Below are 26,184 nucleotides of genomic sequence, written 5' to 3'. Positions count from 1 at the left end.
CATCACATGGAAATACTACAGTAAAGTACAAGCGCCTCAAACTGTAGCTCTTCGTTAGCATGTGGCTCCATCTAGTGGCGAAAATGATGAACTGCAGCGGCCTGTGGCATTACTATGAAGCTGATACCTATTCACAGTAAAACAATTAAAAATGGCTGATTTTACATATTATCTTTCATATTTATCTTTTCTCATTTTTCTTATTGGTTGGTCTTTTAGATGTCTGCAGGTGTGAGTATAAATCATTTTAAACATCTCTAAAATGTAAATGTAAAGTAAGGCATGTGAGCAAGTTTCATTCAAAAACAGTGCCAGTCATCATATTATAGGAGTTAATAAAGCTTCTAGTTGTGACAGAAATAACAAGCAGATGATACAAAATGTCTTTTTAAAGCAAAACACCACAATGACTAATGAGAATTCCTTCCTTCCTTCCCTCTCTTCCTTCCTTCCCTTTCCTCCCTCCCTTCCTCCTTTCCTCCCTCCCTTCCTTTCCTCCCTTCCTTCTTCCCCCTTTCCTTCCTTCTTTCCTCCCTCCCTCCTTTCCTTCCTCCCTCCCTCCTTTCTTTCCTTTCCTTCCTCCCCCTTTCCCCTGTTCAGTCTGACTATTAAAACCTTCAAATGTGCTTTCAATGTAAAGTGATGGAGGTCTAAATGCATCATTATAAAGTAGATGACCAGCTTCTATTGAGCTTCAGCAGTCTGAGTTCATCATATCAGTGATACCTGACACATTTACTGTCTTTTTAGCATCAGATTCCCTCTTAGTGTTTCCCTCCTTCCTTTCTTCCCTCCTTTCCTTCCTTCCTTGATTCCCTTAAACATCTCTAAAAGAACCAAAAAGTCTTAATAATATCTCAAAGACCCTACAACCCATGAACACACTTTTTAGGAGCCTTGACGATACCTGCAACCTGCAACCTTCTCCTCCAAGCGCCTGGACGTCCCTCGATCTTCTTCATGCCACCTTTTTCTTGGAGGTTTCTGGGAGTCGTGGCGTTCGTCTAAGATGCCTGTAACTAAGAAAAACCTAAAGTCTCTTATAAATCTGTGAGAACTGATGGGAGGTTTGTCCAAACTCAGTCAAATTCACAGTCATGTTGCTTTTTTAAAACTTTTTTTAATACATAATTCGGTTACAAATCCACAATGAGAGACGGTCTGTAGGCACGGAGCAGTTTGGGTTTTGATCTGTGACCCAAAAACTCAACATTTTGGCTTCTTGAACGCACTCATTCTGGCTCTTGTCCAACTTAAAAAAACAAAGAATCCAGATTCACAGCAAAAAAAAATTGAACAAGAAGATGAAAGAGCGACTTTGAGGTTTAAATCAAACTACCGGAATAAAAACAGGTTCGTCCAAGATCTGAGGTTTATGGAAACTATAAAGAATATTTAAGACACAAACATCAGAAACAGAACAAAGTTAAGTCGTTATCTATATCTCTATGATGTGCTTCTTTACTTGCCATCTTATTTAGAGTCAGTTTGTTTTTTCTTTCAAGTGCTACCGTACAAACACGACAGTTCAATATCTTTAAAGTTTTCTCGTCAGTATTCAGCGTCCAGAATTTTCTTCTAATCACGACGGAAAAGCCTCCGAAACGAAAACTAAGACCGTCAAGAGTCACTTATCTAAATCTCGACTCAACGTCCACTGACTGACTGACTGACTGGTTTCCAGAGCTTTAACCCTCCTGTTGTCCTCAGGTCAAGGAATGACTTAAGGAGGAAAAGAGGAAGGAAGTAAGAAGAGAAGGAAGGAAGGAAAGGAGTAAGGAGGAAAGGAGGGAGGAAAGGAGGAAGGAAGGAAGGAAGGAAAGGAGTAAGGGTGAAAAGAGGAAGGAATTTAGGAGATAAGGAAGGAAGGAAAGAAAGGAGGATGGAAGGATAGGAGTAAGGATGGAGGGATGGAGGGAGGAAGGAAGTAAGGAAAGAAGTAAGGAAGGAAGGAAGGAAAGAAAGGAGTAAGGAGGGAGGGAGGAAGAAGGAAGGAAAGGAGGGAAGAAAGGGGGAAGGAGGAAGCATCGTACAGACAGAAGGAAGGAAAGGAGGAAGGAAAGAAGGAGGGAAGAAAGGGGGAAGGAAGGAAGAAAGAAAGAAGGAAGGAAAGGAGGAAGCACCGTACAGACAGAAGGAAAGAAGGAACAGTCAAAACAGACGGGGTCAATTTGACCCGGGAGGTTAAATACGTTAAATATTGGCAGCTTCACTTTTAAAATATCAAGAGCTACACTTTCACAAAAGCCACATTTGTGTTAAGACCGATCGATCTATCCCGTTAGTCGTCACGGAAACCAAGGATCGAGGGATGCACCGGATCGGATTCGCTCCAACGTGTCAAGAGTTCGTTTTGGGGGTCCGCAGACGGGGGGTCGAAGTCCAGATCACCTGATGGTTCGGTACATCATGAAGTCGACCGTGGTGCATCGTGGGAACTTCCCGATGGAGCTCTCCTCCACCGGCGTGTAGACCTTGATCTGCCGCATGTGCGTGTCTCGGCCGTTCTGGTGGTTGGCGAGGACGGCGATCTGGATCATGAAGGTGCTGATCGGCTCGTTCGTCCGCTGGAGGGGCGGGAAAAAAAAACAGGCGAGAGTTAGAGCAAAGATTTCACACGACAAACCGTCATACGTGAGATTTAAACGTAATATTTTGAGGTTTGTTTGTTTTTTAGGGGGGAATTTTTGGCCTTTATTGGATCTTTATGGCGCTTTTCCACTACACAGTTCCAGCACTACTCGGCTTGACTCGACACGGTTCCAGGAACGACCTTTTCCATTACAAAAAGGTACCTACTCAACGTGGGCGGGGTCGTCATAGCAACGGCTCCGCGAAACTGCCGTGACTTCGTTTTATACGCGACACAAACACATAAACAATGGAGGACATGGAGGCGATGGTGTACTTGCTGCTGTATGTGGCTTTCTGTCACACACAAAGCAAGAAAATTGAGTCGTATGGCTGTAACGCTGTTACCGGTATTTAAAAATGCCGAGTTTGATTCTTGTGTGGGACGGCTCATGACTCTTCCAGCTACAACTCTTCTGACCAATCAGAGGCCGGCAGTCTGTTGACGTCATATTTAGTATCGGCTTGGCTCGCTTGGAACCTCAGCAGAGCAGGTACTAAAAAAGTACCAAGTACCAGGTACCAGGTACTATCCCTAGTGGAAACACAAAAAAAACCGAGGCGAGTCGAGTCGTGCTGGAACTGTAGTGGAAAAGCTCCATTAGTGTTAAAACGAACGACAGGAATCTCCAGTAGCCAGTCAGGTGGAGGGTAACATGAGCAGGAACCAATCGGCTACCAGGACGCTCCTGAAATCGTGGTGTTTATTCATTTCAGTGGCTTTTTTGTTTTAATTCATGGTTTTCTCCTTATCTTTTTTATTTTGTGCGGAATGTGTGTACATCAGGGTTATTATAGTTATACTAAAACTAAAACTAGCAATGAAAAAATAATTTAGTAAGCTGAAATTAAAACAAAAACGAAAACTAAATAAAAACTACCATGAACAATGTAAAACTAACTAAAACTAAACTGGATTGCAGATAAATTCAGCTTCATTCTCTCCCTCGATTACTTCCTGTCCTGCAGCAGCCGCTATGCTTCGTGGTTAAAGAATGAAATTAAAAAGGACTTGATGATAAAACATCAGCTTCTACAAGTCAAGGCTTTCTCTTAATACCTGAAAAACTAAAACTAAATAAAAACTAAACGGAAACTACTTCATCACTTGTTAAACTCACTAAAACTAAACTGAAATAAAAAAGCAAACTGAAAAACTCAATAAGAATAAAAACACAAGAAAATTTAAAAACTATAATAACCTTGATGTACATGTATATATTAAATGACATGTTCTTGTTCACGTAATTTATCCTCATGTGTCCTTTTGATAACGGATTAAAAACACTATTTGTTAATCAATCATTTTTTCAAAGATTTTCTGGCTCCAGATTTTCAGTTGAAAGTAACGTGAGTCTTAATTGTGAAATTTAAAGTTGTTGTTTTTTTTACCTGGTTCATCAGAGAGATGTGAATCCAGCCGCTGGGCTCCACCATCTCCAACTGCTGCAGAGAGGAAGAAGAAGAAGAAGAAGATTTGAGTGATGATGTAACTCGAGGCAGCTGTGTGAGTCTGAGCGTCTAACGAGTCGTCGTGGTTACCCGGATTTCTTGAAGGTTGTGGAAGTTGTTTCCAACTCTGACGGAGATCTTACTGGGCGTGTAGCTCTCGTCTGATTTATAATCGGCGTAAATACACAACATCTTCACCGTCGTTCTCCTCCTGGAAACAACAAATAAACAAAAACCATCAGGAAGAGACGACAAATACAACTAACAGTCATAGATGATTAAAGCTGCTACGGTTGGTCTATAAAATGTCAGAAAATAGAGAAAAAAATCTGATTATAGCTTTTAAGAACTTGTTTTATCGGCTCAACAGTCAAAAAAATATCACATATGAACAGAAAAGGTTCAAATCTTCACCTTCAAGAAGTTGAAACCAGCAAATTTTTACGTTTTAGCTTTAAAAAAAAAAAAAAGACTGTAATGAATATTCTATTTATAAAAATGAAATTACTTTATGTTGATCAATTCATCGACAAAAAAGCAGTTTATATGTACACAGTGTAGAAAATGATTATATTTATGGATACATTTAACAAATATAAAGAGTAATTGTACATATTACAACTAATCTGTGCAGCTCTACAGATGATTAACAAGCAGAAATACACAGTTATACATCTTCACTTCCTCCTTGAAATAACAAACATTAATCAATAGTAAAATAAAAAGAGACGTATAAATGCATAAAAGATAAAAATACACATCATCCTCCACTAAAAAACTGTTTTCATACAAAATCCTGACATAAAAGGTCTGAAGTAAGGTGTAAAACTCATCCTTGTATATTACCTGAACTGTATGTTGACTAAATGAGGCTGAGACCCGTCGGACTGCCAGTACGTCTCCAGGTTGTCGTCTCTCAGCTGATCGACTCCGAAACCTGAACGAGCAGAGTTCAGATTATACCATCAGATTAGATTCATCGCTCCTGATAGTGATTTTAATTATGCAGCCCGTACATCGATGGAGAGAGTAGACAGGAGTCCAGGATGTCTTGTATTGGAAAGGTTTATTTTAGGGCTGTCAGTGTTAACGTGTTAATCGCGATTAGATTAATGCAATCCATAACATGTTAATTTTTTACACATTTTAATGTAGCAAGCCTTTTTGTCCCTTCTACTCCCCCGTAGACGGCTCCTCTAGCTGTAGCGCTATGCTTTGAAGTGGCCTCCTGCAGTAAACCTACCGCGCTGATGGAAAGTAAGAGAGCTACTGGACTTTTGAACGGCTTGTTTAACTTTAAAACACTTCCAGACGCTTCAGTTGACAAGTCAAAAGTAAAATGCAACCTGTGTCAAACGGAGTTTAACTACCACCGGAGTACGTGGAGTTTGAGTTAGCACCTCCACGCTAAACACCCAGGTGCAGCCAAGCCCGCCTCAGCTCCACCAAAGGAGCATTTTGGAGTGTGGGAGTCGCAGCAGAGCCGTGATTGATTCCCAGTTAAGACACTCTGGTAAGACATGCTTTACATTATGGACTTAAAACTGCCTTCAAATGGAAAATAACAGGATTTTAAACATGCGATTCAAAACGCCATTAATCGTGATTAACTACAGAAATTCTGCGATTAATCTCGATTAAAAAAATTAATCGTTTGACAGCCCTAGTCTAAACCTAACATTTGGTGAGGCCTTGCTTGACCCAGTGCATATTAATGATGGAACATTCCCTAACAGCTCCGTATAAGTTAAAATACACCAGACTGAACGTTACATGGTTGGTTTTATTTTTTCGGGAGCTGACCTGGTTTACAGGAGGAGAGCGACCACACCGCTTGGGAGCCGATCTCACGGACGGTCCCGGTCCGCTCCAGCTGCTTCGGGTCGGCTCCCGGTGGGGTTTTACTCGGGGTGGCCATCCTAAAAAACACCAGGAGACAGAAACACACATTTAGAGACACGTTACTTTACAGTTAGCTGCAGATTTAGATCTAAAGACAGAAATATACACATATATTTTCATATATTTTTCTTCCTCCCTTCTTCTCCCTTTCCTTCCTTCCCTCCTTCCTCCCTTCCTTCTTTTCTTTCCTCCTTCCTCCCTTCCTTTCCTCCCTCCTTTCCTTCCTTTTTCCTTTCTCCCTCCCCCTTTCCTTCCTTCCTTCCTCCTTTCCTCACTTCCTTCCTCCTTTCCTCCTCCCTCCTTTCCTTCCTTTTTCCTTTCTCCCTCCCTCCTTCCCTCCTTCCTTCCTTCCATTCTTCCTCCCTTCCTTCTTTTCTTTCCTCCTTCCTCCCTTCCTTCTTTCCTTTCCTTCCTTTTTCCTTTCTCCCTCCCCCTTTCCTTCCTTCCTTCTTTCCTTTCCTCCCTTCCTTCCTCCTTTCCTCCCTTCCTTCCTTCTTCCTCCCTCCTTTCCTTTATTCCTTCCTTCCTTCCTTCTTTCCTCCATTCCTTCCTTCCTCCTTTCCTCCCTTCCTTCCTCCTTTCCGCCCTTCTTCCTTCTTCCCTCCTTTCCTTCCTTCTTCCTCCTTTCCTCCATTCCTTCCTCCATGTTTCCTTCCTCCCTGTTTCCTTCCTTGACTCGAGGACAACAGGAGGGTTAATGGTGAACAGCGGGATAAAGAACAGACGTGTTTCAGCCTCGGGGGTTTTTTACTCGATGCTGTTGAAACTATTCTGGGTTAAAACTATTAAACAGCAGCTCAGGAAACAGAAACCAGCTGAAACTCATCAAGTCAACAGGAAAATAAACAACATTAAACACTAAATCATTCAAAACACCTGTGAGGAGACATGATGACCAAACACCGACCCACTGGTTTACACATTACATTAATAAATATGACTTCATCCTTCACGGCATCCCTATAAAGAAACAACCTGTGAATACACTAATAGTAACACCCATCCTAATTAAACCCGTCTGATGATGTGGGTGGTCACTGAATTCATCTTTTATTGGTGAAAACTTTTCCAGTGGTGTCTTATTTAAGTATTTGTGTTATAAAAATAAGAGACTAACACTTTTATATTTAGTTCTGACACTTGGATAAGCTCTGAAATTTAAACTATTACTATCCCAGAACTACATTTCCCTCCATATTAAGCATTTAATCAACTAAATTTTACATTTTTTTAAGTTCTCTTGCATATTTACAGTCTTCTCAATTCACCAAATGTCTAAAAATTTAATAAAAATCCAGTTTTAATCAATTTTTTAGTCAGATTTGTTTCATTTACTTGCATTTTTACTCAGAAATTAGTAATATTAAACTAAGCTCCCTTTAAAATCTGACATTTTAAAATGTCCATGCAAATTTAAAGCTGTTATATTACTGACAATAACTGATTTAAGAGTTAAAGATAATTATTTAGTCCTTAAATTAAAATCGGCATTGCATTGTCACAATTAAATGAACATTAATTACATAAAAATACACATTTTCTCAGAAATTAGTAAAATTACACTAAACTCCCTTTCAAAACCTGACATTTTTAAATGTCCATGCAGATTTAAAGCTGTTACAGTAATGACAGCATCTGATTTAAGAGTTAAAGATAATTATTAAGTGCTTAAATTAAATTCGGCATTGTATTGACACAACTAAATGAACATTAATTACATAAAAATGCACATTTTTAAACAGGTTAGCTCTACTAAGCGCATTGTAAAGGGTAAAACTGAGGAAATATGAACATGCTTGTGAGTTAAGATGTCTTTAAAGGGTGTAAATATGTAGTTTGGATAATAAATGGTGAGTTATTTTAATGACATAAACGCAAAACTCGCCATTTAGCAGCTAACATTCCTCCGCTGCTTCCACTTTCACAGCCAATTAAACTCACTTTACGACACAAATACAAACTCAAACTTACAATTCGAGTTAATGCAAGTCTCCACTGAATGTTCCCAATCCACAAAACGTCTTATAACTCAATAAAAATCCAAGTTTAATCCGTTTTTGTGCGTATTTTTCTCCCCCTCATATGTTGTTTTTTTTTTAAACGGAGCTCCTTCGAATCTCCCACTTCTTAAAAGTCGCGTTGCTCTATGACGTCACAACCCGCCACCGTTCCGCGTCGCGTGCGATGTGCGCATCTCCCGCCATCTTTGCAGCCGGCTCCAGGAACACGTTGCTGGAAGGAAAAAACGGAGGAGAAGTTTCACCCCTTTGATTATTTCCCTCTAAACGTGATTTGACATCGGTTTTGACACCCGAAGCCGGTTAACGGGGGCCGAAGAGGGGTGAGTAGGTAACGTGGTGGACATATTATGGCTTTTAATGGTTTAGAAAATGAGAGGTGCAGCTGTCAAAAGTGCGAGGTGAAGAGAGGAGAGAGGGGGGCCTCGGCTGAAAGCTAACCGTTAGCAACCCTTTAATAATCAGCACGTAACGGTTCATTAAAGCTCCAATTTTTGCTTTTTAAACCTCACACTCATCTTATTTTAACTTACAAGCAGTAAGAGTTAATCTATGTGTGCGTATTAATTGTGAATTATGCTCCTAAATATCTAAGTTAGCCCCCTGAAAAGATGACGTTTTCCTTTAAAGAGCACCAGACTCCATTCAAAAAATAACAACAATTAAACTATCACCGCTTCCTGTTAAATATATACAACTACAACCTCATTATTAAACACATTTAATTAACATTTAGGTTGTGTTAAAGTGTTCGGCATATGGATGAGTCATTTATGAGCAGGTTATTTAAGGACAAATCCTATTTTATGCTGCTACTCGACACCGCCCGTCACGAAGGACTAGCATTAATTTTACCCTTCAAACCATCAAATTAACTAAATATCTAAATATATATACTACTCACGTGGGTGAAATGTGTGCCGAATCATTAAATCTGATACCAGTTGTAAGTTAAAGGTGTTAAATCATGTTGCATTATTAAATATATGCTCAGATATGAGGTAATAATACAAATATACCATTTTTTGAATGAAGTCTAGTGAAGCGCAAATCGGGCTCACATGTTCATCTCCCCCCAGGCCTGTGATGAGATAAGATAAGATGGGAGAAATTCAAAATTGACACAGCAGGATAGTAAGTATGGGTGAAAATGATAAAAAAAGAAAGAAATACAATTAAATACTAAACAACATCGTCACTAATCTCGTGTGTAATTAAATGTGCGACATGCAGAAGTTCCTGAGATTACATACATGTGTGTAATGTCCCGTGTATTTACATAGTGAGGTGCAATGTTTTATACGTACATTTATACACCAATTATTAGTTAACGGTGTCAAATCACGTTTAACCTTTATACACACATTCATATTTAAGCGTTCAGAGATGAGGCAACATTACCGAAATGAAGTCTGGTGTGACTCACTCTCCTCTTTTTTAACCCTTAAAACACCCAAGAGTGGAAAATAACAATCAGATGTTTACTAGTGATCTCATTTTGCACCTAAAGTAAAACATTTCCATTAATATGTGTTTTAATGTATTTGAGATTTTATGAGTTGTGTCTCCACCAGGATCCATTGCCCTTATTAAGGTATAAAAATGGTCATAATGGTGAATAAACAATTGAATGTTTAATTAAGTAATGAGAAGTGCTTTCCTTAGTCATTCATATCACACATACCAGCTTCTAAACTTACATTTTTATCATTTCTATTGAAGTTTAAACCTAGCAAAAGCTTAATTTCTACTAATCCAAGGCACATACTAGCACCTTAACTAATCATGCTCCTAACAACAGGGTGTTAAAGAGTCTTATCTCTTGGAGCATGTTGCCTGTTTTTAAGGGTTATTAAGAGAAACTGGGAAGCGGTAACTAGACTGGTACATGTTCTTCATCTTGAGGCCTCCGTCAACCCGAAGGTCATGGTTAATAAATGTTTTGGGGGAGCAGTCGTGTTCAGGTAGAGGCTGGTGTTGGGTTGTGGTGGTGGTGGTAGGTAGATGATGTATGGGCAGCTCCATTGTTACGTGGAAAGGCCCGAGCTTTTTTTTTTTTTTTTTTTTTGTTCATAATTGAATGTGTTGCTTCAGCAGAGTGAACAGAGTGGACACGGGATTGAGCCCTGACAAACGTCCCCCTTCAGATGAGGTTAATGTTAGTCTGTGTGGACTTATGGATAATAATACTTTTTGGGGGATTTCACTGAGGATTAGTATAAAAGGATAAGTTCACAGGTCTTAAAACAGCAGTCAGGTGCTGATATGTACATCAGTCCTTTTTGTTCATACTGACTATTTAAAGATCCCCTGATATTGTGCTTTCATTTAGGGATCACATTTACAGAAAATAACATCAGAAACAGCTTAAATTATGTAAAGAAACACAGGTTACCCAAAGTTTAGGACCGATTCATGAATTTTTGATTGATTTCTGCAGTGGAAGTTTTCTCCAATGTGTGTTAACAGTTGATGTGAAGCTTCTATTCAGCTTCAGCAGTGTGAGTTAGTCATATCAAGTGATATCGGACACATTTACAGTCTTTTTACCATCAAATTCCCTCTTAGTGTTTCCTGTTGAGCTGTGGTGGAAGTATAGTAACAAGAAGAGGGACTTTGGCACTAAAAACACTGTAACGTTGATACATAGAAGACTTGATTTGACTCATTTGGATGCTAAAGCTTCATATTAACTTCAGATCAACTTTTAAATACAGTTTTTAGATAGTGAAAGGATCTTCTAATGGTCAGTATGAACAGGTAGGAATGATTACAAGCTTATCTGTCCTCTAAGTTTGGCTTTTAAACACTACTAACGTCTCTCTCACTCTCTACTCGTGTCTCTTCCAGCTCCACACGTCCTAGCGTCCGTCATTCCAGCCCTCCATCATGGCGGATAAAAACACCAGGATCGCCATCGTCAACCATGACAAATGCAAGCCCAAGAAATGCCGTCAGGAGTGCAAGAAGAGTTGCCCAGTGGTCCGCATGGGTCAGTGTCGAGAGAGAGAGAGAGAGAGAGCGAAGCCATCATCACTTTGTTATTTCGCACCTCCAAAGCGTTGACACACTAAAAGACTAACTTGTTTTCTCGTGTGTGTGTGTTTGTGTCTCTTCAGGGAAGCTGTGTATCGAGGTGACCCCACAGAGTAAGATCGCGTGGATCTCAGAGTCTCTGTGTATAGGTTGCGGCATCTGCGTCAAGGTAATAACATATCATTTCTTTCTTAAGTATATCTTATGAATTAAACCTCCAGCTGATGCTTCATGCTGCTGTTATACTTCAGCAGTCAGAGATCTTTGAATATCATCTACAGCTTGTGTCTTTAGTCACAGTCTGGTTTGTTGTTCTGATGATGTTTTTTTGTTGTTGTATCTTTTTTTAGAAATGTCCGTTCGGAGCGTTGTCGATCGTCAACCTGCCCAGCAACCTGGAGAAGGAAACCACACACAGATACTGCGCCAACTCCTTCAAACTGCACCGGTACGCTGCTGAAAACTATGAACTGATTAACTGGGAACTCATTTATAGTGTTTTAATCATTTATTCGTTCAAAGTGTTATTCGTTTCCCCGTTAACGATGCAACTTTTGTCCTCCCCGGTCCAGTTTTGACCGGTTTGACTGTTTATAAAGTATAAATTATCACCCAATTAAATGAAAGTAGTGATGATTATTAGGGCTGGACATTGGTGCTCAACACCATTATCCATTAGGTATCAAACAAAATAAATTGATACCGAGTAGTAGTAATTTTTTAAATGATACCCAACCCTAATGATGTGTGATTTTCTGGTAAATTAGATTAAATAAATCCATATTTCTGTGTTAATTTTAACCCAAAAACAGCAGGAAGGTTAATCAACATTACTGAAACTCTGCCAGAATTAGCCCAAAGGTTAGTTTCCATCTGTTGTCCCTGGTCGGGTTTGAATTGAAAGGCCTAAAAATGAAGAAACAACTCTAAAACACTGTTTGTAAGATGTGTCAGTTACAATAAACATAAAACACAGAGTGACTATAAAACTAGAACAAACTACGATTGAGTAAAGCGACAAACAAACACTAACAGAACAGCTTCACAGGAGCAGAAATGAGCAAGAATCAATACCAGCAGCAGGACAACAGGAACACAATTAGGGTTGGGTATCGATCCCTTTTTAAGAGTATCGACTGAAATAAATCGATCGTAGTATCAAAACATGTCCCGTCAAACGATACCTGCAATCGATGCCTCGTTGCACCCAGAGCTAGAAAACATGCCTCCGTGGCTACGACCCGTCTGTGGTGGTGAAGTCGTGGTGAATCTGAGTTAGCGTTAGTTAAGATGCCTCCTGAACGCTCTAAAGTGAGTCTACACTACACGACTGTTACACCGGATACAAGACAGAGACCTAAATGTGTTGATGGGAATCTGATGAAGGACTCAGCTGGTACCAGAATCACTTTAAGGGGACTTGGATTGGTTTAGATCAGGGGTGTCAAACATGCGGCCCGCCGAGGGGTGCGATCCGGCCCACTTGCCATCCAGTGCTCTTTTCCTTCCTTCCATCTGTCCTTCCTACCTTCCTTTTATCCTTTCTTTGTTCGTTCGTTCCTTTCTTCCTTCTGTCCTTCCTTCCTTATGTCCTTCCTTCCATCTGTCCTTCCTTCCTTTCTTCCTTCTATCCTTCCTTCCATCTGTCCTTCCTTCCTTCCATCTGTCCTTTCTTCGTTCCTTCCTTCCTTTCTTCCTTCTGTCCTTCCTTCCATCTGTCCTTCCTTCCTTTCTTCCTTCTATCCTTCCTTCCATCTGCCCTTCCTTCCTTTCGTCCTTTCTCCCTTCCTTCCTTCTGTCTGTCCGTCCTTCACTATCTCTCTTTCCTACCTTTCTTCCCTCCTTCCTTTTGCCTGTCTTTCTTTCCGTCCCTTCTTATTTCCTTATTTCCTTCCTCCCTTCTTTCCTTCCATCTTTTTAATGATCCGGCCCACATGCGATCACATTGGTCTGTATGTGAATGAAAATGACTTTGACCCCTCTGGTTTAGATGATACCCAACCCTGAACACAACAGAGTGATTTAGCCACAAGAACAAATGAACCCTTTAAATGTTGAGACTGTAGCAGCGTTAACGTTACCTGGACATGAAGCCGAAAGTGACGATAAAGTTCAGAGTTGAGTCGGCTGATTGTTCTTCTGTTACTTTTTAATAGTCCGTATGAATAAGAGGAATTATCACAGCAAGAAAAACAGGTTTCAGTGTTGATTTCGGCTCCTGATTGTTGTTTTAAGACTTTAAAAAAAATGAACTCGCCCTTTGTTGCCGACTGTCTGTAAACCACATCGACTCTGAGAGGATCGGAGGGTTTTGTGATGAGTTCATGAGCCGGCTACTTGATATAATTGTTGTATAATATGTGTAATAATAGTAATGTGTGTGTGTGTGTGTGTGTGTGTGTGTGTGTGTGTGTGTGTGTGTGTAGGCTGCCCATCCCCAGGCCAGGGGAGGTTCTGGGGCTGGTGGGGACCAACGGTATTGGCAAGTCCACAGCTCTGAAGATCCTGGCTGGAAAACAGAAACCCAACCTGGGAAAGTTCGATGTGAGTGTTTCTTTTAAAACCTGAATCTCTCCAAACCGCCTTTAAAACACATCGTTATCTTACTGATCTGTGTTTCTGTTTCCTCCCCACCCCCCTCTCCCAGAATCCTCCAGACTGGCAGGAGATCTTGACTTACTTCAGAGGCTCGGAGCTGCAGAACTACTTCACCAAAATCCTGGAGGACGACCTGCGAGCCATCGTCAAGCCGCAGTACGTCGACCAGATCCCAAAGACCGTGAAGGTAACGAAAACCAACGAAGCATGAGGAACGGGAGGGGTTGAAATAAGAGAATTATTCTTGGTATGACTTTAGGAGTTAATCATTAAAGATGTTGCAATAAAATAAATAGAAACATAGCTTCAAGCATCTTGAGTTCCTGAGTTTACGAGGTGTACTTGAACACACCATGAAGTCCCTAGTTGATTTTATAGTTGATGTTTTAGAGAGTGAAGTTGATCTTTAAGTATTGACATTTTTAAGCATTTTAAGCTTCTCAAGTCGCTCAATCTATTAATATATTATCAATATCACTGTATGAGACTATATATTGATATTGGATATTAAAATATTTGAGATATTTAAGTGTTTTTCTAGTTTTTAGTAGTAGTTTACAGACTGTTCCAGCTCTTCTATTATTAGTATTTAACCGCTTAAGTCATTATATTCAAGTTATTAATGATTATTTATTAAATATGTCTTGTGACGGCACCAATAGTCTTTCCTACTTGTAGTAATATTGATGTTTTTGGTCTTAAGTGTGGATTAAATGATGTAAATGGATAGAGAATATAAGTTTTATTGCTGGAGGCTGAAGTTGATCTTTAAGTATTGACATTTTTAAGCATGTTTAAGCTTCTCAAGTAGCGTAATCTATTAATAATATATCAATTTATATATGTATGAGACTATATATTGATTTTGGATATTATAATATGAGTGTTTTTCTAGTTTTAAAGGCTGCATCACAATAAAAAGTTGTAGCTTTATTAACTTTACAGACTGTTCCAGCTGTTTTATTATTAGTATTTAACCACTTTAGTCATTATATTCACATTATTAATGATTATTGATTAAAAATATTGTTGTATAAATATCTTGTAGTCATTCCTACTTGTTGTAATATTGAGGTATTTGGTATTAAGTGTAGATTAAATGATGTAAGTGGAGAATAAAAGTGCTGCCTCTAATAAATGAATATTACTGGTGGTTTTAATCATGAGTGTTTGGACCGGGTGTAATTCTCGGTTTCTGCCTGCAGGGGTCAGTAGGGGCCATCCTGAGCAGGAAAGACGACACAGAAACACAAACCCTGGTCTGCAAACAGCTAGGTGAGAAATACACACAGACAAATACACACATATACAGAAATATATACACACTCATACAACAAATACACACACACACACTCATACATATACACACACAGATAAAATACACACATACAACACACAGAAATACATATACAACACACACACTCATACTTCATACACACACACACACTCATTCATACCACACACACTCATATACACACACATACAACAAATACACACACACTCATATACACATACTCTCACACACACACTCATACAACACACACACTCATTCATACAACACACACTCATATACACACACTCATATACACACACTCATACAGCACACACTCGTATACACACACTCGTATACACACACTCATACAACAGACACACTCATACACAAACACACACACTAATGTTAAATACAACTTTAGTAAAATCAGTGTCACTCATATTCAGATCATTACGGTAATTTGACACTAGGTAATTTATCTGCGTTCTGATTGGTTGATGTTTGTCTCGCTGTTGCCGGGCAGATCTGAGTCACCTGCGGGAGCGAAACGTGGAGGATCTGTCCGGAGGAGAGCTGCAGAGGTTCGCCTGCGCCGTCGTCTGCATCCAGAGAGCCGACATGTGAGGAAACACGCCTGCCTTCATCATCATCATCACCATCATCATCGCTCGGCTATTTAACTTTAAACTCTCTTCTTCTTCTTCTTCTCTGCTTCAGTTTCATGTTTGACGAGCCGTCCAGTTATCTGGATGTGAAACAGAGGCTGAAGGCCGCCATCACCATCCGCTCGCTCATCACCCCCGACAGGTAACTATGACGACGACAATGACGCTCATTTAAAGGGACAGTACGCCACAAATAACTGATTTTTATATTCAGTCATTTTAAAAGCGAATTCTTTATCTTACATGACAATAAACTGAATATTGATTGGATAATAAACTTCTTTTGTGTCTTTTTAGAGGAAATACTGAAATAAATGACGGTTATTTATACTTTAAAAGTTTTTAGTTAAAATGTGTCACAATTATACTCAAAATATTTAACGTTAAGTCACTTTTTTTCAATTTTCTCGCCTATTATGCCTCAAACGATCCGTAAGCTGGGTTTGATTGACTGGCTAACTGTGTGTGTGTGTGTGTGTGTGTGTGTGTGTGTGTGTGTGTGTGTGTGTGTGTGTGTGTGTGTGTGTGTGTGTGTGTGTGTGTGTGTGTGTGTGTGTGTGTGTGTGTGTGTGTGTGTGTGTGTGTGTTTCAGGTACATCATCGTGGTGGAGCACGACTTGAGCGTTTTGGACTACCTGTCTGACTTCATCTGCTGTCTGTACGGCGTTCCCAGCGCCTACGGAGTCGTCACCATGCCCTTCAGCGTCCGAGAGGGTAAAAAAGAAAAAAAACACACACATTTCCTTAACTTCAAACCAAGTCTTCACCCTAAAATTTAGTGAATTACATTAAGGGGACTTAATATGTCCTCATAAAGGAAGCGAGTCCCCGAAACGTATGGTATACATGAACACACACACACACACACACACACACAGGTTGTTTTAGGGCACTTTGGGGACATTACAGATTTATTCTAACCTTTTTAACTTTTAACCACAAACAAAATCAGCTCTTTACTAATTAAGGACTCTATATTATTATTATTATTATTATTATTATTATTATTATTATTATTATTATTAATCTAAACAAAAACTCAACTTAAATTTTAGTATAATTAAATTAGAGACTAATTATGAGTCAGAATTAGAAGTAAAAAAGCTCCAAAATTTGTAGTTTCAGCTGATTTTTCTTTCTTTTTTTAAAATTTATGACTGAAAATTGTAAATCGTCATTGATCTTCACACAAAACGAGCAAATTAAAGACTTTTTTTACTTTATTTTTCAACATGTCAGCACTTTTTAAAGGTTTTGCTCCCTCAGTGATCAGTTAAGATGAAATTTAGAGAGTGAATTTACTAATTAATAATGATATAAATAGTCTTCCCAGAGCTGTAATAAACATTTAATCCCTCCTTCTTTTCCTTCAGGCATCAACATCTTCCTGGACGGTTACGTTCCTACGGAGAATCTCAGGTTTCGTGAGACCTCATTGGTCTTCAAGGTGGCGGAGACAGCCAACGAGGAGGAAGTGAAGAGACTCAGGCACTACCAGGTCGGTTCATTCTCTCTCTCTCTCTCTCTCTCTCTCTCTCTCTCTCTCTCTCTCTCTCTCTCTCTCTCTCTCTTCTACCTTCACTCCTCCGTTGCTGCCGTCGTCTTCCCTCCATCTCTCTTTGACGCTGATGTTTGACTTCCTGTCTGTTTTATCGTTCAGTATCCACACATGGCGAAGACGATGGGCGAGTTCACGCTGGAGATCTACGCAGGAGAGTTCACGGACTCGGAGATCATGGTGATGCTGGGAGAGAACGGTGAGCTTCATAACTTTGATTTCTGCTCCAGAGGAAATGTTTTAATCTCAAAGTCAGACAGGTTTCATGTGGAAGAGACAGAAATAAAGAGATCTGATGTTTTTAGGTGTTTTCAGTGAATGAAAGTAATAAAATATGACTTTAGTTATTAATAGAGTGACTTTAATATGTGATTTGATTAAAGGGATAGTTCACAGATTCAGTAGCTTTGGAGAATTTGACAGTTTCTCGGAGTCATAATCTAATAAATACCTTCAGACGGACTTTAATATGAAGTTAATGTAGTTTTAAGTTTGTCAGACAGTAGTATGAGGCTGTGTTCGATCAATTATTGAGTATTTATAGGATCAAAGAACACGATCATGATCCTACAGGCATCTAGAAACAGCTTTATTTAAGGCAGGGGTGTTAAACATGCGGCCCGCGGGCCAAAACCGGCCTGCTTAGGAGTCCAATCCGGCCCTCTTTCCATCCACCCTTTCTTCCTTCCATCTGTCCTTTCTTTCTTTCCTTCCTTCCTTTTTTCCTTCCTCCCTTTCTTCCTTCTGTCCTTCCTTTTTTCCTTCCTTCCATCTTTTTTTTTCTTCCTTCCATCTGTCTTTCCTTCCTTCCTTACTTCCATCTTTCCATCCTGTCTTCTCTTCCTTCCTTCCTTCCTTCCTTCCTTCCTTCCTTCCTTCCTTCCATCTTTTTAATGATCCGGCCCACATGAGATCAAATTGGTCTGTATGTGGCCCTTGAATGAAGATGAGTTTGACTCCTCTGTTCTACAGGCATCTAGAAACAGCTTTATTTAAGGGGAGTCTCACAGTCTCAGTCTTCTGTGTGATTTCGGCTCCGTGTGAATAAAAGTGTTTATTTATGTTGTTGTTGCGTTTTTCAGGCACAGGGAAGACGACCTTCATCAGGATGCTGGCTGGAGGACTCAAACCTGACGGAGGAGGTGAGACGAGCTCAGAACTTTTTAAAAACACACGAGCGAACACTGTAGAGTTGAGACATAAAGTCGGCAGCTCCGTACATCCTTCTTCTTCTTTTTTTAGGTTTTATTTCTAGTAGAACTGCATAAATGAACTTAACCTGTATTTTTGTGTTTTTATTAACATGTTGAGGACACGTTTAGCTTGTTTAGATAAAGTTTATAGTGTCTGGAATCTGAGATTTTGGACTGTGTGTATCATTTAATAAATTATGATACCAATCCAAGTGATTTCGGTACCAGCTGATGCATTTTTAAAGTCAGATTATGAATATTGTTTCATTAAATTAAAGAACGCTTGTGTTGATTGGTCCGATACCCGGATCATAAATGTGTGTGTAGAGTCTGATTTGAACCCTGTTGTTGTTGTCGTTTGTGTTTCCAGGTGACATCCCCATCCTGAACGTCAGCTACAAGCCTCAAACCATCAGCCCCAAGTTTAAGGTTCGTTAAAGACTGGAAAACTCTTTATAGACTTAAAACTTTTTTTTTTTATGTATCTCAAAACAGAGAATTTAAACCAAAAGCAGAAATATTTTTAATCTCAATGTGACTGAAATAGAGTTTAAGTGATGATTCATGTCAGATTTATTTAAACCTTCTCACTGACGGTTCACTGTTTGTCCTCAAAGCTCAATTTTAACTGTTTTTAAATTATAAATCATAGAGGGAGGCTTCATGATACGATATTATTACCATTTTGATTAACCCTCCTGTTGTCCTTGAGTCAAGGAAGGAAGGAAGGGAGGGAGGAGGAGGAAGGAAGGAAAGGAGGGAAGAACAATGGAAGGAAGGAGGGAGGAAAGAAAGAGAGAAGGAAAGGAGGGAGGAAAGAAAGAGAGAAGGAAGAAGGAAGGAAGGAAAGGGGCGAAGGAAAGGAGGGAGGGAGGAAAGAAAGAGGAGGAAAGGAGAGAGGGAGGAGGGGAGGAAGGAAAGGATGCAGGAAGGAAGGAAGAAAAAAGGAAGGAAAGGAGGGAGGGAGGAAAGAAAGAGAAGGAAGGAAGGAAGAAAGGGGCGAAGGAAAGGAGGGAGGGAGGAAAGAAAGAAGGAGGGAGGAAAAAGAGAAGGGGGGAAGGAAGGATGCAGGAAGGAAAGGGGCGAAGGAAAAGAGGGAGGGAGGAAAGAAAGAGGGAAGGAAGGAACAGTCAAAATGGACGGGGTCAATTTGACCCGGGAGGACGACAGGAGGGTTAAATATATTGCAGTTCATTACCTTTTTTCAACTGTTAATTACACTAAAACTTCCTCCTGAACGCTGACTTCACCAGAAAACTAACTGGAGCCCCCTAGTGGACAAAGAAAGCAACTGATTTTATTATTCTAGCGCCGAATACTTCAATTTTCATTTACAATTTATTTAATGTTTGTGTATCCTCTTTTCCTTCCTGCCTTCCTCCCTCCCTATTCCTTCCTTCCTTCTCTCCTTCCTCCCTTCCCTTTCTCCTTCCTTCCTTCCTTCTCTCCTTCCTCCCTTCCCTTTCTCCTTCCTTCCTTTCTTCTCTCCTTCCTCCCTTCCTTTTCTCCTTACTTCCTCCCCCATTACTCCTTTCCTTCTCTTTACTTCCGTCCTCTTTCCTCCTTTCCTTCCTTCTTTCTTTCCTTCCCTTACTCCTTTCCTTCCTTCCTTCCACCCTTCTTTCCTTCCTTCCTCCCTTCCTGTTCTCCTTACTTCCTCCCTCTTTTCCTCCTTTCCTTCCTTCCATCCATCCTCCTTTCCTTCCTTCCTTCCTTCCTTCCCTCCCTCCTTACTCCTTTCCTTCCTCCCTTCCTTCCTTCCTTCCTCCTTTCCTTCCTTCCTTCCTTGACCTGAGGACACCAGGAGGGTTAATTTAAAGTATTTGGTGATTAAGTATCGGGTTGTGTTTGGTGTCCGCAGGGCAGCGTCCGAGCTCTGCTGCACGAGAAGATCCGAGACGCCTACACGCATCCTCAGTTCATCACCGACGTCATGAAGCCCATGCAGATCGAGAGCATCATCGACCAGGACGTGAGGAGCCTTTCCATCTCTTTAGAGTTTATTTTTAACATGATATAAATGAAGAAAGAAGAGTTGAACCTTCCTCTTCCTCCTCCTCTTCGTCCTCCAGGTGCAGAACTTGTCTGGTGGTGAGCTGCAGAGAGTCGCTCTCACGCTGTGTTTGGGGAAACCGGCCGACGTTTATCTGATCGACGAGCCCTCGGCCTACCTGGACTCTGAGCAGAGATTGATGGCCGCCAGAGTCATCAAGAGGTTTGTTACCGTCCTCTTCCTCCTCCTCCTCTTCCTCCTCTTCCTCTTCCTCTTCCCTCTAAATGAAATATAGGCTGCGAAATATAACGAAATACAAATTATAGCAACAAAAAAATATCCATTCAGTGTTGGAAACGGTGAATAAAGAAGTCGTAACAATCAAATAAACCCAAAAAAACTTTAGATAAATATAGAAAATTAATGTACAACTGTTATGAACATGTTTCCCATCGTTGTAATTGAGGCTGCAACTAACCATCAATCTGCCTTTTCTTATTATTCAGTAATCGTTTTGTCTATAAAAATGAAAATAGAGAATAAAATCTGACAGTTAAGAAGCTGCAACCATCAACAAGTTACTCCAAATAGTTAATCATCAATAAGTCAGTTCTGCCCTCATCTGTCACTCCTCCTTCCTTCCCTCCCTCCTTCCCTCCTTCCTTCCTTCCCTCCTTCCTCCCTCCTTCCTCTTCCTTTGTCTGACTCCTCTCTCCGTGTCTTCAGGTACATCCTCCACGCTAAGAAGACGGCGTTCGTGGTCGAGCACGACTTCATCATGGCGACCTATCTGGCCGACAGGGTCATTGTGTTTGACGGTATTCCCTCCAAGAGTACCTACGCTAACACGTGAGAGACGCACACACACACACACACACACTCACACACACACACACACACACACACACTCACACACACACACACACACACTCTGATTGTAATGACAGCTGTATTGACTCTGTGTGTGTTTGTGTTTCAGTCCGCAGGGTCTGTTAGCGGGGATGAACCGGTTTCTGGCTCTGTTGGAAATCACGTTCAGAAGAGACCCGAACAACTTCAGACCGCGAATCAACAAGCAGAACTCCATCAAGGTACACACACACACACTGACACACACACACACACACACACACACACACACACTGCCACAGTAACCGTGGCTGTTTGTAATGGCAACAGGATAAAACAAAGCAGTCTATAGGGAAGGAAATTAAAAGAGTAGAGATGTAGGAGACGAGTAATTTTGCATCAGATTCGTTTAGTTTAGATCAGATTATTAAAAAGATGGAGGGAAGAAAGGAAGGAAGGGAGGGAAGAAAGGAAGGAAGGAAGGAAATAAGAAGGGAAGGAAGGAAAGACGGACAAAAGGAAAAAGGGAAGAAAGGTAGGAAGGACAGACGGAAGGGAGGAAGGACAGATGGAAGAAACGAAGAAAGGGAGGAAGGACAGATGGAAGGAAGGAAGGACAGATGGAAGAAAGGAAGGAAGGAAAGACAGACAAAAGGAAAGAGGGAAGAAAGGTAGGAAGGACAGACAGAAGGAAGGAAGGAAAGAAGGACAGATGGAAGGAAGAAAGGAGAAAAAAGGAAGGTAGGAAGGACAGATGGAAGAAAGGAGAAAAAAGGAAGGTAGGAAGGACAGATGGAAGAAACGAAGGAAGGAAGGACAGATGGAAGGAAGAAAGGGAGGAAGGACAGATGGAAGGAAGGAAGGAAAAAAGGAAGGTAGGAAGGAAGAAAGGAAAAAAGGAAGGTAGGAAGGACAGATGGAAGAAAGGTAGGAAGGACAGATGGAAGGAAAAAAGGAAGGTAGGGAGGAAGGACAGAAGGAAGAAAGGAAGGAAGGAAAAGAACACAGAAAGGAAAGTGGGCCGGATCGCACCCCTCAGCGGGCCGGTTCTGGCCCACGGGCCGCATGTTTGACCCCCCTGGTCTAGAAAGCGGTTGTCCTTTTGAGGACTTTATAAACTTCTCTACATTCTCTGGACATTTACCTTAAACCTTATTTTTAGGTGTTTTAGGTGATTTTTAGACCACAGTGCATTTTTACTGGCACTTTTTGCACACTTATTATTTTTTATTATTATTATTTATTACATATATACATAAAGTGTTTCCCTCAGACTCTTCGGGGGTCTATGATTACCCTTTTTAAGTCAAATCCATCAGTCTGGTGTGATGAGAGGACTCTTAAAAGATGGGGGGAAAAAAAGAAAGGGCTCTAAACTAGGCATGGGCCGGTATGAGATTCTGGCGGTATGATAAACATAAGCAAAAATACCACGGTTTCACGGTATGGCGGTATTAGTGATTACAGCTCTAAAATGTTCCTAAAAGGAAGAAAAATGAAGCTGCACCACCTGAGGGATTTCTGACCATTCCACTTCCTGTCTTTGACCAGACTAAAAACAGCTCATACCTTTAGGAACGGTATGACAGAAAATTTTGCGGTTTCGGTTATCGTGGCTTTTTCATATCGTGGTGTATATACCTTGAACACAGTTATCATCCCATGCCTACTCTAAACTCTTGTGTTTTTAGTAATTGAACTACTGGTTGTAGGTATGAATGGTGATGATGACACAAAGTACGGGGAGAGACAAACTCCAAACCAACTATCAAAAAAAAAAAAAAAAGACTAATGTTCAGATTTCAGCTCTGAAACAAAGAAAACAGACGTGATTTATCCAAGTTCAACTAGTTCTGGTTCAGTGAGACGCTTTGCTGAACGTTTTGAAGAATGTTCGGACATGTTTGGCTCACTATGAAACTCTGGTGGCGAGGGTTGGGTACCGAGGTCGGGTATTGATTCACGTCGTATTAAATGGTGCCAAACTTCGGTACATTAAGGCTCGTCGTCAGAGCTCAATGCTATGACTCTGTCTGGCAGCTGTTTATTCTGTTTTCATGGGTGCAATACCGCCGGCATCCAGCGGTGGCGCCTGTGGAGAAATCTCATGAAAAGCTGGCATCGGTATCGGCGAGTACTGGAGTCCAGGCACCCGATCCGATACCACGTAATTTATTAGAAATAGGAATCTATTTACTGGTTAGCTCCGTTAGCTCCGTTAGCTCTGACACACTTCTTCTTCGCCGCTCTTAAAACAGTTGCAGCTGCTGTTTTTAGAGGGGCGAAGAAGAATTGGTCACCTGACACCTGACACCTGTAACAAGGAGCTAACGTTAGCGCATCATGTCGGCGGTTTGGCTACTTCACAGTGGATGTTCCCACCATTAGGACGGCGACATGCAACATATGCAAAGAAGCAATTTCGAGGAGTGGCACCTTTCTAATACAGTACGAGTGTCGCAAATTTCAACTTAACCCTTTATTGGGCAAATGATTATATTTGGTAACCAAAATATCCTTCCTTCCTTTCCTTTCTCCATGCCTTCTTTCTTCCCTTCCTCTTTTCCTGTCTCCCTCCCTCGTTCCTTATTTCCTCCGTCCTTCCTTCCTTTCCTTCCTTCCATCTGTCCTTCCTCCCTCCCTTCCTTCTTTCCTTCCTCCATCCCCCTTTCTTCTTCCTTCCTTCTTTCTTCCCTTCCTACCTTCCCTTCCTTCCTCCCTTCCTTTCAATGAGTGTCCTATAAAGGGTTAATATAACTTTTGGGGATTTTTAGTAATAAGTCTTTTATTTGTTTTCCGTTAGATATTTAAAGATGTTTCTGTGTTGCTGCTGTAAACCAAACAAAGTATCTTAAGTTTCATTTTAAAGCCTTTTCCTTGTTTCCTCTCCTTTTAGGACACGGAGCAGAAGAAGAGCGGGAATTATTTCTTCCTGGACGACTAAAGATTGTTTCCTGCGTGACCAACCGTGTGACTTCCTGCGACGCTCCGCTGGGGGGAGGAAGTGGGCTGTGTTCAAAAAATTAAAAAAAATAAAAATAAAAAACCCCAGGGAGCGTTTCAGGAGCGTTCACCCCGAACCAGGCTGCGTTCAATAAAAACAGCAGATGTGTTTAAATCATTACAAAAGAAGAAGAAGAAGAATCATCATCAGCCTTTAACGTTACCGGGCTGCATTCAATAGTAACGCAATGTTGTGAAATGTTTAAAAAAAAAAGAAGATAATTATAAGTGCATTGCATTCTGTGTCAGTCAGCCTGTACATACTGGGGCTGCGTTCACAAGCCAGCAGCGACATTGTGGAACATTAAGCAGCATATTTTAACTTTCATGCATTTACAACAACTGATAATAAACTCTGAAGCTACCTGATCTGAAAAAAACGGACTCTCTGCTTTTATTTCTGTGTCTGTGATGATTTTTAAAGACTTTGTGGTGCGTTCAAGGACATTCAGGACATTCAGGTGTTTCTTAATATTTCTTTATGTGAGAGATAAAATGTCTATTTCTATCTTATTAAACATTCGGTGGACTGCAAACACATCCAGGACTTTATCGTGGTATGTCTGATAAAGTCTAATATGTGGTAAACAATATATTTTAACACCAAACAGTAGTTTATAAAGTGGGGTATGTATTAAATATTAAGAGTGTTTTCCATCTGCTAATTTTTATAGATGTGGAATTATCTATTTATATGATAGGAAATGGTTTGGCAGTAGGCTGAAACATTGATTATAATTTAATTTGGCAGCTTGAAAACACTTTTAAACACACAGAAGAACAATCTTTACCAAGCTGGCAACAAAAGTGAAAGTATAGATTTCACTGCTTGTAGGACTTTCTGTTTATGAGTCAAAGATGAGACGTGTAAATTTAGTCTCCAAAGACCATAAAATAAAAAGATAAATATATTAAAACACTCAACTCTTACCCTTCTTTACACCCAGAAGAATGTGTGTGTCAAAGTATTAATTTGAAGGAGTTATTGAGCTCTAAAGTGTCAAAATGTCCTTCAGTGTAACCTTCAGTGACACCCATGGCATAGTTATGTGTTTGCAACAATATATAGAATAGTAGGCAACTTATTTTATCTGAATATTTCAAAATTTGAGTAACTTCTGTCCCAAAATGTGTGCATCATTCAGAGTAACAACGGGTAAAAAGACATTTTAAAGCACCTCACATCATTCTGATCATGTGACCCTTTGAAGACCCTCTGCCCATCCGGTGAGGTGACTACATCTCTCTAATATTTGAATAATTTCACTTTTTCACCTGCTAGTAACCCGTCCGTTCTCTTCCGCTTATCTGGGGTCGGGTTGCGGGGGCAGCAGCCTAAGCAGGTAAGCCCAGACTTCCCTCTCCCCAGCCACTTCGTCCAGCTCTTCCCGGGGGATCCAGAGGCGTTCCCAGGCCAGCCAAGAGACGTAGTCTCTCCAGCGTGTCCTGGGTCTTCCTCGGGGTCTCCCACCGGTGGGACGTGCCCTGAACACCTCACCAGGGAGGCGTCCGGGAGGCATCCTGATTAGATGCCCGAACCACCTCATCTGGCTCCTCTCGACGCGGAGGAGCAGCGGGTCTACTCCGAGCTCCCTCCGGATAACTGAGCTTCTCACCCTATCTCTAAGGGAGGGCCCAGCCACCCTGCGGAGGAAGCTCATTTCGGCCGCTTGTACCCGCGATCTTGTCCTTTCGGTCACGACCCAAAGCTCATGACCATAGGTGAGGGTTACTGCAGACGCTGCACCGATCCGCCTGTCAATCTCACGCTCCATCCTTCCCTCACTCGTGAACAAGACCCCGAGGTACTTGAACTCCTCCACTTGGGGCAGGATCTCATCCCTGACCCGGAGAGTGCATTCCACCCTTTTCCGGATGAGCACCATGGCCTCAGATTTGGACTGCTGATTCTCATCCCGGCCGCTTCACACTCGGTTGCGAACCGATCCAGTGAGAGTTGGAGGTCACGGTCTGATGAAGCCAAAAGGACCACATCATCTGCAAAAAGCAGTG

General features: G+C 40.9%; 2 protein-coding genes across 3 annotated transcripts; one reads left to right on the top strand and one right to left on the bottom strand.

The window, feature by feature from the left end:
• Window positions 1-2,368: 2,368 nt before the first annotated feature.
• On the bottom strand, window positions 2,369-8,100 carry anapc10 (anaphase promoting complex subunit 10). Its single transcript, XM_053343744.1, has 6 exons — window positions 7,957-8,100; window positions 5,887-6,002; window positions 4,930-5,020; window positions 4,174-4,294; window positions 4,024-4,077; window positions 2,369-2,567 (listed from the first exon to the last, which is right to left on the bottom strand). Exons 2-6 carry the CDS (start codon window positions 5,999-6,001, stop codon window positions 2,388-2,390), a joined length of 561 nt encoding a protein of 186 aa, XP_053199719.1. The 5' UTR covers window position 6,002; window positions 7,957-8,100; the 3' UTR covers window positions 2,369-2,387.
• Window positions 8,101-8,189: 89 nt separating this feature from the next.
• abce1 (ATP-binding cassette, sub-family E (OABP), member 1) lies at window positions 8,190-24,551 on the top strand. 2 transcript variants are annotated; one of them, XM_053343652.1, is made up of 19 exons: window positions 8,190-8,326; window positions 10,854-10,995; window positions 11,123-11,208; window positions 11,390-11,487; window positions 13,466-13,583; window positions 13,687-13,824; window positions 14,843-14,912; window positions 15,434-15,530; window positions 15,628-15,717; window positions 16,168-16,289; window positions 16,949-17,073; window positions 17,236-17,332; window positions 18,216-18,275; window positions 18,697-18,755; window positions 20,188-20,298; window positions 20,399-20,541; window positions 21,046-21,168; window positions 21,299-21,410; window positions 24,065-24,551. In XM_053343652.1, exons 2-19 carry the CDS (start codon window positions 10,893-10,895, stop codon window positions 24,110-24,112), a joined length of 1,800 nt encoding a protein of 599 aa, XP_053199627.1. In that variant the 5' UTR covers window positions 8,190-8,326; window positions 10,854-10,892; the 3' UTR covers window positions 24,113-24,551. The 2 variants fall into 2 exon arrangements, with proteins under 2 accessions (XP_053199627.1, XP_053199626.1); XM_053343651.1 differs by having other exon boundaries at window positions 8,196-8,334.
• The last annotated feature ends 1,633 nt before the right edge of the window (window positions 24,552-26,184 follow it).

Source organism: Scomber japonicus, chromosome 22 (genome assembly GCF_027409825.1).
Source record: "Scomber japonicus isolate fScoJap1 chromosome 22, fScoJap1.pri, whole genome shotgun sequence".
Taxonomy (NCBI): domain Eukaryota; kingdom Metazoa; phylum Chordata; class Actinopteri; order Scombriformes; family Scombridae; genus Scomber; species Scomber japonicus.
This window is presented reverse-complemented; position numbering and strand designations above follow the sequence as displayed.